The sequence below is a fragment of the Sturnira hondurensis genome, unplaced genomic scaffold, assembly GCF_014824575.4.
Source record: "Sturnira hondurensis isolate 20B ecotype Veracruz unplaced genomic scaffold, ASM1482457v3 Scaffold0005220, whole genome shotgun sequence".
Lineage (NCBI taxonomy): Eukaryota > Metazoa > Chordata > Mammalia > Chiroptera > Phyllostomidae > Sturnira > Sturnira hondurensis.
Genome location: NW_028077851.1, coordinates 9,300,407 through 9,318,999, shown reverse-complemented (window position 1 = coordinate 9,318,999; position 18,593 = coordinate 9,300,407). Strand labels below are relative to the sequence as shown.

General features: G+C 37.6%; 1 protein-coding gene and 1 pseudogene across 2 annotated transcripts in view; one reads left to right on the top strand and one right to left on the bottom strand.

Moving 5' to 3' along the window:
- Positions 1-5,402: 5,402 nt before the first annotated feature.
- On the bottom strand, positions 5,403-5,502 carry LOC118987303 (uncharacterized; annotated as a pseudogene).
- A 5,431-nt stretch (positions 5,503-10,933) lies between these two features.
- The window catches only part of ACE2 (angiotensin converting enzyme 2), a 44,714-nt gene continuing 37,054 nt past the window's right edge, over positions 10,934-18,593 (top strand). The window contains exons 1-2 of one of the 2 annotated variants that reach the window (XM_037046347.1): positions 10,934-11,161; positions 11,807-12,095. In XM_037046347.1, coding sequence (XP_036902242.1) covers positions 11,910-12,095 — 186 coding nt within the window. In that variant the 5' untranslated portion in view covers positions 10,934-11,161; positions 11,807-11,909. Of the gene's footprint in view, positions 11,162-11,713; positions 12,096-18,593 lie in introns of those variants that run through there. The other variant, XM_037046346.1, reaches the window with a different exon arrangement.

Below are 18,593 nucleotides of genomic sequence, written 5' to 3'. Positions count from 1 at the left end.
ACACTTCAGTTCCTCCTTGTATGCCACTGGTACCTTTCAAGCTGCTACCGAGGTGTTGGAGCTCAGAGGCAGTAAGTCTGAGTAAGTCTGTGTGTGGGTTCTTCAAGAGGAACTGCTTGGGACTCCAAAAGTTTCTTCTACCAACTCAATCCCCATTGGTTTTTGCAGCCAAAAGTTATGGGGTCTTATCTTCCTATTACTGGAACCCTGGGCTGGGTGCCTGGTGTGGGGCTGGGACTCCTCATTCCTGAGATATCCCTCCAGAATTTTCATCCACCACATGTGGGTGTGGGACCAGCTTGTTCCATGTCTCTGCCCCTCCTATCAGTCTGGATGGATGTAGTTTCTTTAATTCCATAGTTGTCAACTCAGTTTGTGATGGTTCTGAGTGATGGTTGTTCTGTATTTTAGTTGTAATTTTGATGTGGTGTGTAAGGAGGTGAGCCATGTTTACCTATTCTTCCATCTTGACTAGAAGTCCTTTAGTTTCTTCCCCATTACTATTCTAGTTGGCAGCTTCACCACAGCCTCTCCGTACCTGTCACAAGCTCTGTGCCTCCAGTAGAGCTCTTCAAGTTTCTGGATTGCCAATGCCTAATGCTCACTGATGGGTATCTTAGGGCCTGACCTAATGCTTTGCCTTTTCTTGGTCCTTGTTACCTCTGATTTTTGATTACCAGAAGCTTTCTCCTTAAAAATCTGCCAGGATTGAAATCCCAATTGAGAAATTGATGGAGATTTTTGCCCTCCCTCACTGTTTCTCCAGTTTTCCAAGGAGAATGTTACTTTTGGGTATGGATCCAGACTACGAAAAGTGCCTAGATTGCCCTATGCTCTCAAGCATCAGAAACATTGTATGGAATTTCAGGTTATATTGAATTTGGGCAGGACATGGGCCTAAGGACTTTTCTTGACCAAATAAATTCAGAGGGGATTCTGAATTATCTCCTAAGTATTATCAAGCCATCAAATGAGGGCTTCTGCTCTCCAGCTAATTTTAGGGAGATTCCGGTGTACAATAGAAATAGCCACAAAAAAACCCCAAAAAACAAAACAAAAAACACCTTTGGGTAAAGCCAATCACAAAATATAGTGAAAAGGCTGAGCAGAGAAAGATATTCAGTATGAGAGCTCCTCCAAGTGTTTTCCCAAGTTTTCAATTTTCTCAATTGCTTAGTGACGTTATTCTTGCAGAGATTGCTGAATAAGCAAGCTTAAGGAAACCAATGTTAAAACATTGAGACTCACTGAGATACAAAAATAACATCTTGCAGCCTAATGCTGTTATCCAAATTCCAAGGTCATAAGGCCTTAATTTCTTTCTGGATAGAATCCAAATTAATATTCCCAATATTCACCATATTCTGACTGTCCCAGGAAAGATGCATGCTGCCCTGGGATTTATGTTGTATAGTTTCTAGGCACTGAGCATATTTGTCAACCAAAGAAGACACCTGGTGAGATTGAAGACAATAGGACAAATATTAGGAGGGTCTTTAATGGCAAAGAATAAAGTAATAGTAAAGTTGTTAACTACCTTAACTTCTAATATTCATATATTACATGTCCTACATCATCAAAAGTCAAGAGGTTTTGACTTAAAATACAGTATATTCTGAAGCCTCAGAAAAGTTTTTATAATTTGGATTGCATGTACCCATGTAGACATGGGATTAAAGCTTTTACCCTTCAATTTTTGACTTCCAGATTGATCCTTCTTAAAACTCAGATGTTAGGCAGTCTGCGATTTACAATGTAATTTATGCACTCCCAACCTCTCTGATTTTGGGAACTGGAGTCATTCATCATACTTTCCTCCACATCTGCCAGTTTCTTGGGTTCCAGAGAGAGAGAATGAAGGAGCCTTACAACCAAATAATCATTAGCATCCTCAGGTGGAGTCTTACAGGATAGCCTAGAAGAAAAGTTCAAAGCTCCAAAGCTCTATCCTCTTGTCCTATAGACCAGACAAGCAAGCTTACATCTGAACTTCTCCTGGGTCCTTCCAGCTCTTCAGAGCTCTGATGTCTCCAAAGAAGACTTCCCAGCTTTGAAGTTTACAATCCTTCCAGCACCACTCACAATAAGCTCTTATCTGGGACATGTGTGTCAGAGAGAAGAACAAATGGAAAAGAGAATTCTATACATTGTAGTGTCATTGTCATATACTCTGCCATGTCATTCTGTCTTTGCAATAGCCATTTTTTGTTCTCTAGACTTTTGGAATATTAGTTTTTTAATGTATCAAACTATGACATAGACCAGAATCTTGACTTTGTTCATGAATTCTCACCATCACATTAATCAAATATTTTATTTTGAATTGGTCACTTGGTCATCAATTATGAATTAAAGATGTTACATAGAAATCTGGGGTGACATCATTATCCTATGGGGCATGAGAATAGAGCCCCAAAGGGTCAGCACAGTCTGGGGCATACTTGCCAGAGTACCCTAAAGATCTTGTTATTCAGTTACCTTACTTCTCTATAACTGATGTTGCCTAATTTATTTTGAAATAAGCACACTCATTCCAGTACCAGACTTCTAGTTAATAGTTTTGATACCTCTTAGAATTCCCTATCATAGTGATCTCACCCTCACTCTTTTGCTACATTGTCACTTTTGGAAGCAAATGCATCCAACATGGCTGCTAGAACAGCTTTTCATCCTAGCCTGTATTCTACTCTCTGAGGTCACTCGGCTGCCTAATCTTGCTGAAGTTAATGGCTAGCTATGAGAGCCATAACAGGAATTCCTAAAGAAATGGCATGAAATTTTGATGGCACTCTAAGCTTTTAAAGTCAGTGCAACCCAGATTGTGGAATAAGTTAGCTATGCTAGAATAACTAACCCCCTGTTTTGCTAATTCAGATTAAAGAGTGTATAAAACTCCTGACTCAATCTAGAATAGTTTTACAGAATATTTTATGTTTATGTTCTAGAGTACTGTTATTTTAAGAAAAATTTTATTTTGATATCCCAATTAGAACAATATTTTCCATCTGGTTATCTGGGAATTCTGATGGCCCCAGCTGTGGTGAAATGACACAAAAGGAGTAGTTTATGGCCATGATGACACAATGCTGGGTAGGAGTGAAGAATCAAAATAGTGATTTTGTTGCCTAAAACATTGGTTGCAGGCTGAAATACCTGGCTCAAGGGAAAGGATGACCAGTGTCCAACCCTTGCTTTTCTACTTATTAATTAACAGCATGACCTTTTAAGAACTGGCTTGATGGGGGCAAATTTATTTTATTCATCTCTAAAAAGGTGGTAATAATACCTTTCTTAAACAGCCATTTGGTGGATTTAGTCACTTAAGAAATGTAAAGCATTTAGCCCCAGTGCCTGGATTATAGTAATCATGCTAGTTTTTTTCTATCATATTAACTTAAATCACATGTTCCAAATCACATATTGTTCCAGAAATTTTTCTACCTTTTCTCAGTTGTTACTAATTTCTATCCATCATGTCTTGTGGAGGGCAAGGCAAACATACTATATGACATTTAAAATGAATTATGCCACATACAGGGTCTATCTTCCTCCTCTTCCTTACTACTGAATTTTTATACAGTGTCTTCATTTAACAGATATTTATTAAGTGCCTATTATATGCCAGTCATTTTTGTTTTTTAATTAATTTATTTTAATTGTTCAAGTACAGTCTTTTACTCCCATCCCAGCCCACCCACCCAGTGCTCCCCACCTCCTTCCCATTTCCACCCCCGTTAGTTTTTGTCAGTGTGTCCTTTATACTTGTTCCTGTAAACCCTTCTCCCCCTTTTCCCCTGAAATTCCCTCCCCTCTCCCCTCTGGTCATGGTCAGCCTTTTCTCTATTTCAGTGTCTTTGGTTATATTTTGCTTGCTTGTTTGTTTTGTTGTTTAGGTTCCTCTTAAAGGTGAGTCATATGGTATTTGTCTTTCACCACCTATGCCAGGCATTTTTCTAAGTAGCTAGGGATATGGTAGTGATCAGAACAGAGACAATCCCTGCCCCCTGGAGCATATATTATAGTGGAGAGACACAAACAATAAAAAAGTGATTAATTAGTAAAACAGGTAGTTATGTAGCAGTTGGTGCTAAGTGCCATGAAGGAAAATAATGGAAATTGTTTAAATAGTATCAGAATATGTTTATGTGGTAGTAGGGTATATCAATTTTAATAAGGTTATCAGGTAGTTTGAGTTCCACTCCTTAACTCATTATAAAAGAGAATAATATTTTTTAATTATGAACTTTCATATTGGTAGGAGGCAAAAGAGTGTTGAGTAAAATTAAGAGACTATAGTCCTGATCAGCATTCCTAGGACCAACCTTGTACTTAGCGTAACAGGCTCTATCTAGATATTGTTCGAGTCTGTGTGAGATCTCCTCTTCCAGCTTGGTAAAAGGAACTCTCTGAGTATATAGGGAAGCTGGGGATATGGGCTCAGCAACTAGACTTGGCCAAGCCTCGCTAATGGCCCAGACCACACAAATCCCTTACAACAGTGATTTTTTAACTGATGTGCTGTAAAAAATTTTAAATATCTGATTATTTATTCAAGGGCATTGATCCCTTTTCCTTTAGATTGTCAAATTTTTAAAAATGACAGCCAGCACAATAGCCATTTGGTGTGAATGCCCTGTCTTCAACCATAAATACATACTCATAGACCGTATAAGAGAGTTGCACCTTACTGGTCACATTGCATAATAAGGTAGCATCTAATTAGTTAATTCTTGGTATCAGAAATTCTTATATAGGTGCCCAATTTTTGAAAAAAGTAACTTTGGAGCAAAAAAGTAATTATTGTTTTTTTAATCATTAAAAATTATATCTATTTTTGGTCAGATCAGCAAAAAATGTATTTTTTGGTGTGCCTCAGACTTTTAGCAATTAGTTTATGTGTGCCATGAGATGAAAATTGCTGTCTTAGAAGATGAGGAGGGGAGGTCACAATGTCTCCAAGAGAGCCTGCTAGGTTTCAAGAAGACAACTACTGTTGGACATTTCTAGTTGGATCAGAAAACATGGGCCTTGCATTGGGCCTCTTCAGACTGAGGTAGAGGCCAATAGGGATGAAGGCTTATTCTAAGATATTTAGAGTCAATTGGGAAGCATTAACTGAAGCATAAAAGCCTTCCATCACCCCCAGACTATGCTTTGAATGCCCATTTGGCCTCGACCTGAACTGGTTGTAAGTCACTTGACTTTGACCATTTCTCATGTCAGCTGTCTTCTCTGAATCTTCATCAATCTCCCTGTGTTCCTGAGATATATTTACTTTGCTATAAACCAGTGAAGAAAGGTAATGCTCTGGCCAAGTTCATGAAACTTCCTTTTAGCATCTCCTTGTTTAATCCATGGATGGCTCCTTAGAGCTGTTTTTTGTTTGTTTGTTTGTTTTTTAGTGCCAGATGGGTAATGTGCTGATGTAACAAAGTTTATGGGAGGCACATATCACACAAAAGTGAACTTATGAACTATCCCACTTATGAACTATAAAAGGACTGGGGTTGTTTTAAGCAAAATTTCCTCTTATATATCCATCCAAATTTCCTTCTGAAGTTGGAGTACCATATTTTGCTGTAATAATGTGCAACCACATTTTTGGCTGAAACTTTCAGGAAAAAAATTTTTGTTTTAATTTTTTAATTTAATTATTTGTTTATATTTAGATATTTGTTTTTGTATTATAAAGAAATTTTAGCATTTATTTTTGAACATATTATGGTACAAGAAATTTTATGTAACAAATAATGAGAAAGCACAAGAACAGATAAAAGGTATTTCAGGTACTACCCATGTATAATGTGCATCCTTATTTTCCCTTCAAAAATTTGGGCAAAAGCGCACATTATACATAGCAAAATCTAATAAGCAATACTTTCTAGCCCATTGGGATTCTGAAGAAGTAAGATCGTTTCCCTTTGGTCTTAACTGAAAAGGTATATTTGGCTAACCATCTCTAGCTGACAGTTGTCAAATGTTTATCTCCATCCCTGACTTCTCTGCCAAACTGCAGATTTATCTAATGCCTTCTCAGCACCCTCACTTAGATCTCTAACAGTTATCACAAACCTGACTGAACTCCTAGTCTTCCCTCCAAACTGATTTATCTGCAACCTTCTTCATCTAAATCGATGTCCACCTTGTCCTTCCAGTTGTTCAGTCCAAAAGTGATCCCTTACTCTTTCTTTCACAGCCCACATCCAATTCACCAGTAGATCCTGTTGGTTTTACTGTCAAAATGCATTCAAGATCCAGCCATCTTTCACAGATTTTACTGCTACCACAAGCTGCCATTGTGTCTCACCTAGTTTATTTCAATAGCCCCCTTACTAGTCTCTCTGCCTATAGTCTTGCCCATATGTAGTTTGTTCTCCATATGGCAACTAGAGTGATTCTTTTCAAAGGTAAGTGAGGTCACGTCACTCCTTTGTTCAAACTCTACCATGAATTCTTTTTTATAAATATTTATTTATTTTTAGAGGGGAAGGGAAGAAGAGAGGGAGAGGGAAATATCAATGTACGGTTGCTTCTTGTGAGTCCCCTTCTGGGAAGTGGCCTACAACCTAGGCATGTCCCCTGACTGGGAATCAAACCGTGATCATGTGGTTCGCAGGCCCGTGCTCAATCCACTGAGCTAAACCAGCCAGGGCTTTGAATTCTAATTTTAATTTGGATAAAGTCTCAAGTTTTGCTCCTTAAGCTCTAGATGTAAATCAATGCTAGTGGCTCTAGTTTTACCTGATATATTGCACAGTATGGGTGTGAAAAATAAATTAGGTTACATGGTAAGCACTATATTATCATACATTTAGACCAGCAATAATCAGTACAACCCCCCTGGAATCCAGTTTGTTCTCATAAATTTAAACTCTGTTGGAAATATCTGTCAGTTTGGTTAATAAAGATAATCTTTGTTTTATCTATAGGAAAAAATGACTGCTTTGCAACTAGAGAGGTAAATAGGAAAGAGCTTTAGCCTTTTCTTTGGACTAAAAAGTCAATTTGTTACTTATTTTCTGCAAAGTACTTATAAATTCATTTTGTATAGTAAATACGTGGTCAAAACCAATTATACTAAATGCAAGTAATTCTTGGCCATGCAAGTTTTAAATTCTTTAGGTTTTATATTCCTGATATCCATTTTTATTTCTGTCAGAAGCATTACTCTATCAATTATGATAAAAAAATTGCTGAAAACATCCTCCCCCCCACCTCCGCGCGCCTCTGTAGTTTGCTGAAGTTGTCTTTTCAACTTCAGGAACTAGAAGACGTTTTTGCTATAGCTATTTGGCAACCTCACTGTTTATGAACTATTAGAAGTATGCGAAAAGGTGAGCAATAAAGGAAATATGGATCTCCAAGTCTATGTACTTTGCTCCAGCAGAGTGGAGACCCACCCTCAGGTCTGAGCCTATGAAGAGAGAATTTTCTGATTGAACTCTATGGTTATCTAGTTTCCATTTAGGTTTTAGCAGGTAGCATATCATAAATAGGAAGTGGATTTGTGGTGGGCAGGGCAACTACAAATACATACTTCAAGAAGTGACAGCAAATTAAGACCCTGCATGGACAGCAAAGAGCAGCAAAGCTGTTTGGAGCCATTTATTATAAAGCCTTGAAGACATTGTCACATTATAGCCTAGTCAGTAAACTGTTCAAGATAGTGATTGACTATCGTGATCAGATAGCCTAGTCAGATGTTTAAGATAATGACAGTGAGTCATTATAAAAAAGAAAGACGTGCAAAATATTGCACAGTCAACATTCTGATTAGGATGGAGTGTATTTTAGAAACATTTCTACATTAAGTTGTTTAAAAATGCAAAACTGCTTTAATCCAAACAGTACATTTTAGTTTTGTTTATGTGAACCTTCTTATTCTTAGAATATAAAATTACCTACAGAATGACTGTGGACAATTCTCCCATTTCCCTTACTTCTTGAAGTTTCCTAATGATTACACAGCTCCTCTCATTTTGAGTGGCTTTTATTATTTATAGGCTCCTAACATTCTTCTCTGTGTTCTCAACTAGTAATTCATATAATACTTACAACATCCCTATGAGGTGAGTATAATACTGCCATCAGCTTTGAACTTAGGAAATTAGGTGTGGGGGAATATTGCCTGCCTAAAGTCACACAGCTAGTAGTAAGTGGTGGAGTGAATCCGTTATGTTACCTAAGTCTTCTTTTAACTGACGAGCCCACGATGAAGGAGAGCTACCTACCCTAAGTCTTCTCTTCCATGTCTGAACTTCAAATGTGCTTCAAATGACATTATTTTAGATGCATTTACCTTATTTTTCAAACTACAAGATGCACTCCCCCAAAATTTAGGAGGAATAATGGTTGTTAATGCTGCTGTTGAGTTTTGTTTACATTTACATTGGTGAAATATTATGTTATTTATGTTATTAAATATTTTACCACATTTTTTGCTTCAAAATTTTCCCCCTATTCTCCTCCTTTAAAACCTAGGTGTGTCTTATGGCCCAAAAAATACAGTATTTCTTTTTCTCTGGATAGACTCCTGTGTCTCTCTAAAATGGTGGTTATCAGAAATGAGTGTGGTGCTCTAAATTATTTTGCATCTAATACTTGGGTTAACAAAGTCTAAGGAAGTCTAAGATGGATTTATCTTCTGTTGAGCAGGCGAGTTGGATTTACAGCTCATATTAAGCTTTTATTCAACCTGCTTGACTGGACTACTGTGGTAACTACCTGACTGACTCTACATCCACCTTTACCTCTTACTGTCTGCTTGCTACTTGGCAGTGAGAATGATCCCATTAAAACTTTTGCCAGATCACTTTTCTGCTTGAAGCCTTCCAATGTCTTCCCACATTACTCAGAGTAAAGCTCAAATTCCTACAGTTGTCTATATAGCCCTCCTTGTGTGGCCTCCAGTCTGGGCTCTGGACACAAAGGCTTCTCATGTTCTTGAGGTCTGCCTACATGGTTTGCACTTACTGTTCCTTCTACCTAGAGTAGTCTTCCATTAGTTATCCACATAGCTTTCATCCTTTCTTTCATGTCTTTACTCAAATGTCACCTCTCTCATCCCTGCCCCATCATTCACCAGCCTTCTTTCTTGCTTATTGCAAAGTCATAGCATTCATCATCAACTATTTTGTTTCTTCCCTCTCTCCCACCTTATATAATATGATATCCACAGAAACTTTTCCTGTCTTATTTATTAGTGTATATCCAACATCTAAAATCATGTCTGGCATATAATAGGTAGACAATAAATAATTGTTGAATCAAGACCTGTTGTTTTGGACACAAACTGTTGTTGATCAGAGGACCACTTCATCTTATAGTGTGTGGTTGTTTCTGAGACATTTAGATCTATCTGGTCATAGAACTTTATGCTTTGTTAAATTCCCCAATATTGAAAAGGAAGACACACTGTGTCTTTGTTTACTATTCTATTCTTTTTTCAAAAAGGAAATGAGGCAGGCAGCATCTGACTTGTTCCTAGTGAATCTCTAGATATATATTTATGGATATATATTTTTTCCAAGTGCAAACCACATTTTACAAATTGTATTTTATATAGTTTTTTAAGATGCCAAGATCAAGAGCTCTTCCTTTTACCTTTTATGAAATTCACCCTTCAGTCCTTTTGAAAAGTAAAACAGGTTTCCTGCATCTCCAGTCTCCTAATGTTTTCTGACTCCATTACTTCTCAAAGACAACCCATTCCTGCAGGCCAATTGTTTATGTGTATCCTGTCCCTGGGTCTTCGATGGATTCTTTTCATTCTCACAGTGGGCTCAGAAGAATGCATCTGGGTAGCTATCAGAAAAGCAACATCTTTTCAATGGAAGGTGAACGAAAATTGCACCAATTATAGTCACTGCTTGTAGTTGTCCATCATTGACTTGGTTTTTGTACAGAATTATTGTGGGCAGCTTACCCATTTCCCTCGCTTCTCAAAATTTCTTGGCTTCCAGAATTTTCCCGCCTCACTGTTATCTCAGGCTCCTTGTCCATCTTTTTTTAGACTTCAAATTTTGTATCCTGCTTTCTCCATTTTAATGGATCATGTTAATCTTATTTTCTGCCTCAATGAATTGAAGTTGGACTACTCCCATGTTTTTCTAAACCTAAGAGCTTCATTTAGGAAGTGACCTCAGTAGCGTTTTGTTTCAGCTGTTATTACAGTAACACCGCAGCTCTTTGTTCAGAGCCTCATGCCATGTTCCTCTTCTTTTGACTGGTTTTCTCCTAATGCCTGTGAGAAGTGAGTGGATCTCAGCTTTCTCAAATGTGGGAGGAGACTTACTGAAATATCGCTGATTCCCCCATCTCACTTTCTTTAACATTCGTATTCGTAATTACTTATATTTATCAATTAGTTTATTTCTGAAAAGATTTGTGCATTACAAATCACATCAAGGAGAGTAAAAACCCACCTCTTTTTGATGTGGCAGAACCCAAATCCATCATCTTCCCAGAGGGACAGCATCGGCAGTGTCCCTCTGCTGCTCTAGGTCTACACTCCCATGACTGCTTTTGGACCACTGACTACAACAAGTGAAAAGCCTGTATTCTACAATCAAGCTGCAGGCATTTGTGTCCAGACTCTACCACTTACCAGTTGGTGAGCTTTGGCAATTTGTTTAAGTTCTCTGCATCTCAGTTTCCAATCTGTATAATGGCAATAAAAATGATTTACTTCTAGGTTTTTGGTAACACCTAAGTGAAATATTATGATGGAAAACACTACCTTATAATTATTTTTCCTATTCTATACTGGTGTGCACAACTTTGTAACAAGAGGAAGTTGTGAAAACTGTTTTTAAAAAGTTGGTTACTGACATTTCACCTGGACCTGGAAGACTCGTTTTTCTAGGTGAAGAAATGTTTTCCCTGTCTCAGGGTTTCATAATCACAGTCAACCAGGCCCATGAGCCTTGCCACTTAAAGTTGCTCCTCTCTTTTATCTATGATGTGAATACCTACAGCCTGGGAATAAGGACACTGATCCAGCTCCTGAGATTCAACAGGATTACCACTAAAATCTCTTTAAATTGTTATTGCCATGATCCTATGGCTAAGGATGACCAGAGCTTGACATGGACTCTCTTTGAATTTCATACAATGCAGAGGCATTCTCACTTCCTTGTGACCTTCACTGAGGTTTGAACAGGTAAGTGAAAGGGGAGGAGGCACACAATGAAGTCAGCCACAGAACCAGTGTTTAACGTGGTCATCTGAGTAATAGAAAATGAACATCTTTAAGTTTTCCCAAGCCACATGGGGAGAGTTAACCTGTGAAATCTTATTGTTTTAAAACTGATTATAAAAATTAGAATTTATCAGAAAGAAATGAATTCCATAAAGATGAGGGCTAAGTCATTTATTAGGAAGAGAAAAATGTTACCAAAGTAGAGAGTTTCTGTGAATATGAGCATGAAATAAAGTGAAAACAGGGATAACTTACTATGGAATTGTCTGAAAAACATATAAGTAACAACATTACCCCCATGATCCCTAATTCTAGGCTTCTTTGGTCACTATAAAATTATCACACTTTCAGTGTATTTTTAACAGCTTTCAAGGAATTTGGTCTATAAATTATTAACCAAATGTACAAGTTTTGATTTAATCATAAAAGCTAGGAAAACTGATGTTCTGGGATTAATGAATAACATTTTTATCTGACTTACTTAATAAAAAATCACTCTAAAATATGCTTACATATCTGTCCTCTCCAGGATGAGTTTTATATTGGTTCACCAGATTGTTTACTGTTTTTTTTTCTTCTGGTTTTTTTTTTATCTTCCCTGCTCAGTGCCCAACCCAAGTTCAAAGGCTGATGAGAGAGAAAAACTCACGAGGAGGTTTTACTCCAGGGAGAGTTGTTCAGTGAATGGGATCTTGGCGCACAGGGAAAGATGTCAGGCTCCTCCTGGCTCTTTCTCAGCCTTGTTGCTGTAGCTGCTGCTCAAACTCCCACTGAGGAAGAGGCCAGGACATTTTTGGAGAAGTTTAACACTGAAGCTGAAGAACTGTATCATGAAAGTTTACTTGCTTCTTGGAATTATAACACCAATATTACCGAGGAGAATGTGCAAAAAATGGTGAGTGCTCGTGCATATATAGGAGGATTCGTTGCTTCTTAAAGGTTAGATTACTGCACATACAACTGAAAGGGGAAATCAAAGAAATGCTCTCAGCTGGGAGGTTGGATGTTTGCTTCAGTATTTCTGATTCTGGAGTCCCAGATGACTAACCTTAATTGACCCTGGGACTCTTTTGAAAAATTGTTATAAAATAATTCACTGGTCTCAGGCCAGATTCTTGGAAACCAGTGAATATAATTCATAAATTTGCCACCATAATTCATATCATAGTCAGTGTTCCAATGGATTTCATGGGAATACTATAAGTTAGTTAATAACTTCCTCCAAGTCCACAATGTCAATAGGAAGATCTGACACCTCTCTAAAATAATATATTGATTGAAAAGTGCAACTGGAGGGTTAGTGAAAGAGCTAGCTAGATGGATTGGATGAGGCTGGATTTGGGGTTTTCTTCCTTCATTGTCACAGAGCTCTAAGGGACTTATAAAGGTCACAGAATCCATCCAGAGCCTTCCAAGAAAAAACATAATAAAAACAGTTCTGACAAATCTCAGAATGTTCTGGGAAAGAAAGATGCTTTGTTTGACAAGTGCAAGGGTTTAGGGTTTCTTCTCTTACAGGTCCCAGAGTAGTATCCTTCCACATTTGGTGCTGGAAATTGAGCAACATTATTTAAGAAAAGATTTTTTGTGGCATTTGTATAGCAATATAGTCTTTCAAAAATGTAGTTCAGGAGCTTATTTTTTTCAAATGATTAGTAGCTTGCATGTTTAAATTAAATAACGGCCACTCACTGGCCACATCAAATCTCAGACACACTGTCTCATCTGAAATCTGCCAACACAGTGTTTTTCTTCTATTTTTCTAAAGCTCAAAGAAAACCAGGAGATTTTGACAGCCCAGTGTTGTCATACAAGATCATGTTTTTCTTGTCTCATGTTTTTGTCTTACCTCTTTTCATCTCTTCATTGTTGCTTTTTCCTCACTTTTGATTTGATCTCTGCTGGCGGTGCCTGTAGTGTATTGTATATTTGTTTTCAAGCTCAGCTGAATAGTCCTGTGATGAAGGTGTACCAGCATCATGCCTAAGAGCTCTGGAACCAGACTGCCAAAATCTAAATCTTGACTCCACTACTTTCTAGCTGGGTGAACTTGAGTTAGTTAATCAACTTCTCTGCATTTTAGTTTTTTGTCTGTAAAAATATAACATTCATGTCTGCCTCATAGGGTCATTGTGAAAACTGAATTAATATACAAAACCACCAGCATAGGGCTTAATGTTTATGAGCATGAGAGAACAATAAGATACCATTGTCATTAGTGTGAGAGGGAGTTATAAACCAAGTTCAACCAATTGCTGAAGAGACTTGTAATAGTTCTGTTGAGTGTCCAGAGGTTGAGAAGGGTTATTGTAAAATGATATGTAGTGATATTTACTAAAATCATCTCTGAATCATTAAGTGATGTTACTTTCGTGTGTTTTTTGTGTTTGTCATTTTTCTTTTTTATTGAATTTATTGGGCTGGCATTGATTGATAAAATTATATAGGTGTTAGGTGTACAATTCTTTAATACATCATCTGTATATTGTATGGTGCCTTTGCCACCACAAGTCAAGTCTCCATTTATCACTTTTGTATTGTACTGGTTGATCAGAGCAAAGGTTAGAGATGAAAGACCATAAACATGAAGTGTGACCAAAGTGCATAAAGTTTGGGTCTTTTAAAGGAAAGTGAAAATATTTGAATGCGGTGGTGAAGGGTGCATTAGTGCGCTTAGGTGCACTTATGTCAGTTTACTTGGGGAGAGGAACAATGGGGCAGGGAGGGAAATGGGCTTTCCTTCTACCCTCTTGTATATTGATATTCCCCCAATGAAATAGGCACTGTAGCAGGTGTATTGAGAGGTACCAAGATGAGTAGGATGCTTAGAAATTGTATGCCGCTGATGGCCATTTTAGAAATTGAGAATGTTCCCTAAAAGAGACCGACTAGAATGATTGAAGGGTATTGGAGAGCTAGTCAGAATTAGCTGTACAAAACCTGACTAAAAAAAAAAATTAGTCTGAAGTGCAACAAGCAAGGATAGTGTGTTCACAATTGTATTGGCCAAATCTCTTCATACTAGAAAGGTGGTGCCCTTGAAAGCTCAAAAGAGAGAAGTTTACAACAAATAGAAGGAGGTGGTGAAACTGGTAAGACATGTAAAATTAGGCCATTCATTCCTTGCCCCCCACTCCACCTCACACCTCCCTCCCCTTTGGCAAACGTTTGCTTGTTCTCTGTATCAATGGGTCTGTTTTTGTTTTGTTCTGTCTAGATTTCACATATAAGTAAAATCATACAATATTTCTCTTAATCTGTCTAACTTATTTCACTTAGCTTAACGCCCTGTAGGTCCATCCATGTTGTTGCAAATAGCAAGATTTCACCTTTTTTTGTAAAAAAATATAAAATATAATCCTAGTAATATAAAATCTAGGCCATTCTTTAATCTGAAAAAGTAAGACAGCAAAAACTATAAACAGATTCTTGAAGTATTTGATCAGATGTAAGGATTATAGATCAAGTCTGGGTAAGGAAGTATGGTCAAGTACACTATGGACCCAGTTCTTTACAGTTCCCTATATCAATGCTCAAGGTTATGTCACTTTGCAGCACTATCCCACAGAAGATGATGTGACTGTGTTCTTCATCATGTGACTTTCTTTGACAAGTGGGGTGTCAACAGACATGATGCAAGTGGAGGCTTGGGGTGCATTTGAACAATGGGGTTTGTCCTCTGCTCCTTTGCCTTTGCTATGAGACCATGTCTGAGCTAGCTAGCTAAAGAATGAGAGACATATGCAGTAGCTGTCCCAGCAGAAACCAACCACCCAAAGTTGTAAGCCAATGCAGTAGAGGTCAGCAGAAACACCTGGCAACCTCCAGTGATTCCAGGCATATAAATAATAAATACTTATGCCATTAAGGTTTTTGGTTGTTTGTTATGTAGTACTATTGTAGCAATAGGTCATATGGTAAGGGAAATTTGGGCCATATTTCAGAGTCAGAATATTGGACTTCAGCCTATGTATATGATCTAGCATGGCGATTTTTAGATCAAATTGTATGAACATACCTTAAAATAATAGAAAACATCAAAACTTGATCAGTGTAGTATTTCAAAACTCCTTCGTTAGGAGTGGTCCATCTGATAGAGATGAGGAGAGATGCTTGGTTCAAAACAGGTTTCAAAATCATTAAATTCAGTGAAAATTAATTACCAAACACTTGTCATATACTATATAAAATAAATTGCCCCCTTAACTTTATAGCAAATACAGTTGTCAGGTTTGAGATTGAACAGTCACAATTAAACTATAATTATTGTCTCAGTAAAATAATAATACTCTTTTTTTCCTCGCTCCTTCTTTGTGATTTTATTTTTGGCTTGATTTTAAAAATGGGTCCTTTGTAAATCAAAAGAATTTTTTTTGGTGCACAGTCAAGCTTTGCAGCAGCATAGGAGGTCCCTGAACAGTTTTTTTCCTGGAAGAGAGCTAACAGATCCTACTGAGGTAGAGGTCTCCTGGTTCATTGTTCCAGTGTTTGTCAGTAACTACAACAACTGCCCCAAACTCCTGTCCATGCAGCAGAAGTGTTGAAGAATGTCCTGTTAGAGCCTTGAAGATCTCCAAGAACAGTTAATTAATATTTCTTGGCGAGTTGTAAGAAACTGCAAAGAGAGAGCAGGAGGCCCATACTTAGCCTTTGGGTTCTCTCTAGAGCTTCTTCAGATCTTCTTTTCTGATGTCCCCTAGAGTCTTGGGACATATCTGATTCCTCTGCTTTTAGGACTGGAGTCATAGTGAACTCAGAACAAAGCAATTTTAAACTGCTAGTATGGGCCCAAGGGAAGAATGTTGAATGCATCCCTTTCCAATGAGTGTGTCCCACCCTCAATGAATCTGTTCCACCCTCTCTGATGTACACAAATACACACACACAGGTACAGGGTAGGGAAAGATCACTGTGCTGGAAATATAATGGAATTCAGAAAATCCAATGTTCTCATGACTCTTCTGAGCTACCTGTGATGCCTTGGGCAAGTCACTTATTTCTTTGTTTCTTGAAATGTAGGGATGTAGATGGGCACAGCTAAGATTTTCAGTAGATAACAATTGCGAATGGGTAAGTTCCTCATGTAGACAGTTAACCTGGGTCAAGTGTATTAGAGGCCTTGTTTGTACAAGTTTCCTTTTGCCATGAAAGCTTGATCATGTCCCAGTTTAGTGAGGTAATTTTGGTGAAATTAAGCTTGAGCAACTCAAAATGACATGTATAAATATACCCAAACTTGACACAATTATTCATTGACTCTGACAGCATGCCAGGCTACCACCAGCTACATGGAGGAAGGGTAGTCTGGTGGTCAGAAGCTGCCGAAGCTTCTGAGTGTGTGCCAGGTAACTGGGTGAAAGAGCATTACAGTAATTTGGCTAAATCCTTTGCTTTGGAGCACTTCCATGGGGGTTTCAGACCTTGCTAGAGGACTTTGGGAATGAGGTGATTTTTTTCTTTGTGTTTATTATTGCAGGCTTTAAACAATAGCTTTATTGAGATATAATTTATGCACCATAAAAATCCACCAATTGAAAACCTACAATTCAGTGTTTATGAGTATATTCACAGAATTGCCCAATCATTGCCAGTATGTAATTTTAGAATATTTTTGTCATTCCAAAAAGAAACCACCTGCCCAGTAGCCATCACTCTTCCTCCCATCCCCAGCCCTAGGCAACCACTAAAGTACTTTCTGTCTGCAAATTTGCCTGCTCCGAGCATTTCCTCTCAATGAAATCATACAGTTGATGGTCTTTGTGACTGGCTTCTTTTACCTTGCATGCTGTAGCATTATTTTGTTCCTTTTAATTGCCAAGTAGTATTCCATTGTATGGATTTTTCTTTACTTTTCATCATAAAATTTTGAAATATGTAAAAGAAGAAAGTCTAGTATATTGATTCTCCTAATACTCATCACCCAGCTTCACCAATTATCAATCAGCACTTTGGCCCATATTGTTTTATTTTTCTCCCCAAATATCATATAGTTTTATGTGCAAATATTTCATCTTATGACCCTCAAAGTAAGAATTTTTACAGCCTTAATATCAGTACCATGCTGAAAACTTAATAGTCATTCCTCAGTATCATCAAATAGCTCGCCAATATTCAAATGCACCCTGCTGTTTCATTAAAAACATTTCAGGTAGTTTATTTGAATCAAAATCTAGCAAGGTCCTCTCCTTCCAATAGTTTTGATGGATGTACTCTCAGTCTCTTTTAATTGATAGAGTCCATCCCCCTCTCTCTCTGTTTTTGCAATTTATTTGTGGAGAAATTGAATTGTTGGCCCTATAGAAACTCCCACTCTCTGGGTCCCACATCAGGGGCATTCACTGATGGTGCCCCTTTAATGTTGCTTTACATGTTTTTTTGTCCCCTGTATTTCCTATAAATGTACAGATCTGGGATGGAGGTAAGAACAATTTTTCTATAACAGACAAGATAGTAATATTTCAGGTTTGGTGGGCCCTCCCACCTCTATTCAACTCTGCCATTGTAGTGTGAAAGCAGCCATAGGTAATATATAAGTGGGTTTGAGTATGTTCCAATAAAACTTAATTTACAAAATAGATGGTGGGCAGAGTCCTCATGTACATGCTTCGTTGGATTCAGGTTTCACCTGTGAGTTATTTAATAGGTGTGCAAGTTGAATTTATACTACTAGCATGGTGCAGGAATATTGAGCCAAGAATTTAACCAAAAGATGGTTAAGGTCCTCAGAGCTCTGGAAAAAAGAATATCTTGGGATGGAACAGTATGTCCTCAGGGGTCAAAATTCAAGGCAATATAACGTAATTTTTGTTTATGAATTAAAGTACAACACTTGTAGTATGGTGCTGATGAAAAGAATAAAGCAGACATCTTTAAAGTTCCCATATGCAGTTTAAATAATAAAAAATGTTCTCCTTGCAGAAATGTCTGTTCAAGTCCTCTGCCCACTTTTTAATTGGGTTGTTTGTCTTCTTAGAGCGGAGTCATGCAAGTTCTTTATATATTTTGGAGATTAAACCCTTGTCTGAGGTATCATTGGCAAATATGTCTTCCCAGATGGTTGGTTCTCTTTTCATTTTAATACTGTTACTTGAACAACAATTTAAATAAATGTTCTAAGGCTGAGGCATTTTGAGGACTATGAGTTGTTTTCAAAGTAGATTAAGAATAAAATCATTTCTATAATTTGTTATGAAAATTTTACCAGAAATTTTGCTTAACAGTAAATCATCCTGGACTGAGTGAATAAGGGTAAGGATTGAGAGGGTTGCATAGATGAGTCTGTGCTGTGGACAAAATTCTTCTTTCTATAGCTCACTCCTTCCAACTCATGCGTGTTAGACAGAAAACTAGAATATGTTAAATACAATCTATAGTCAATGGTTAGAGAGCATTA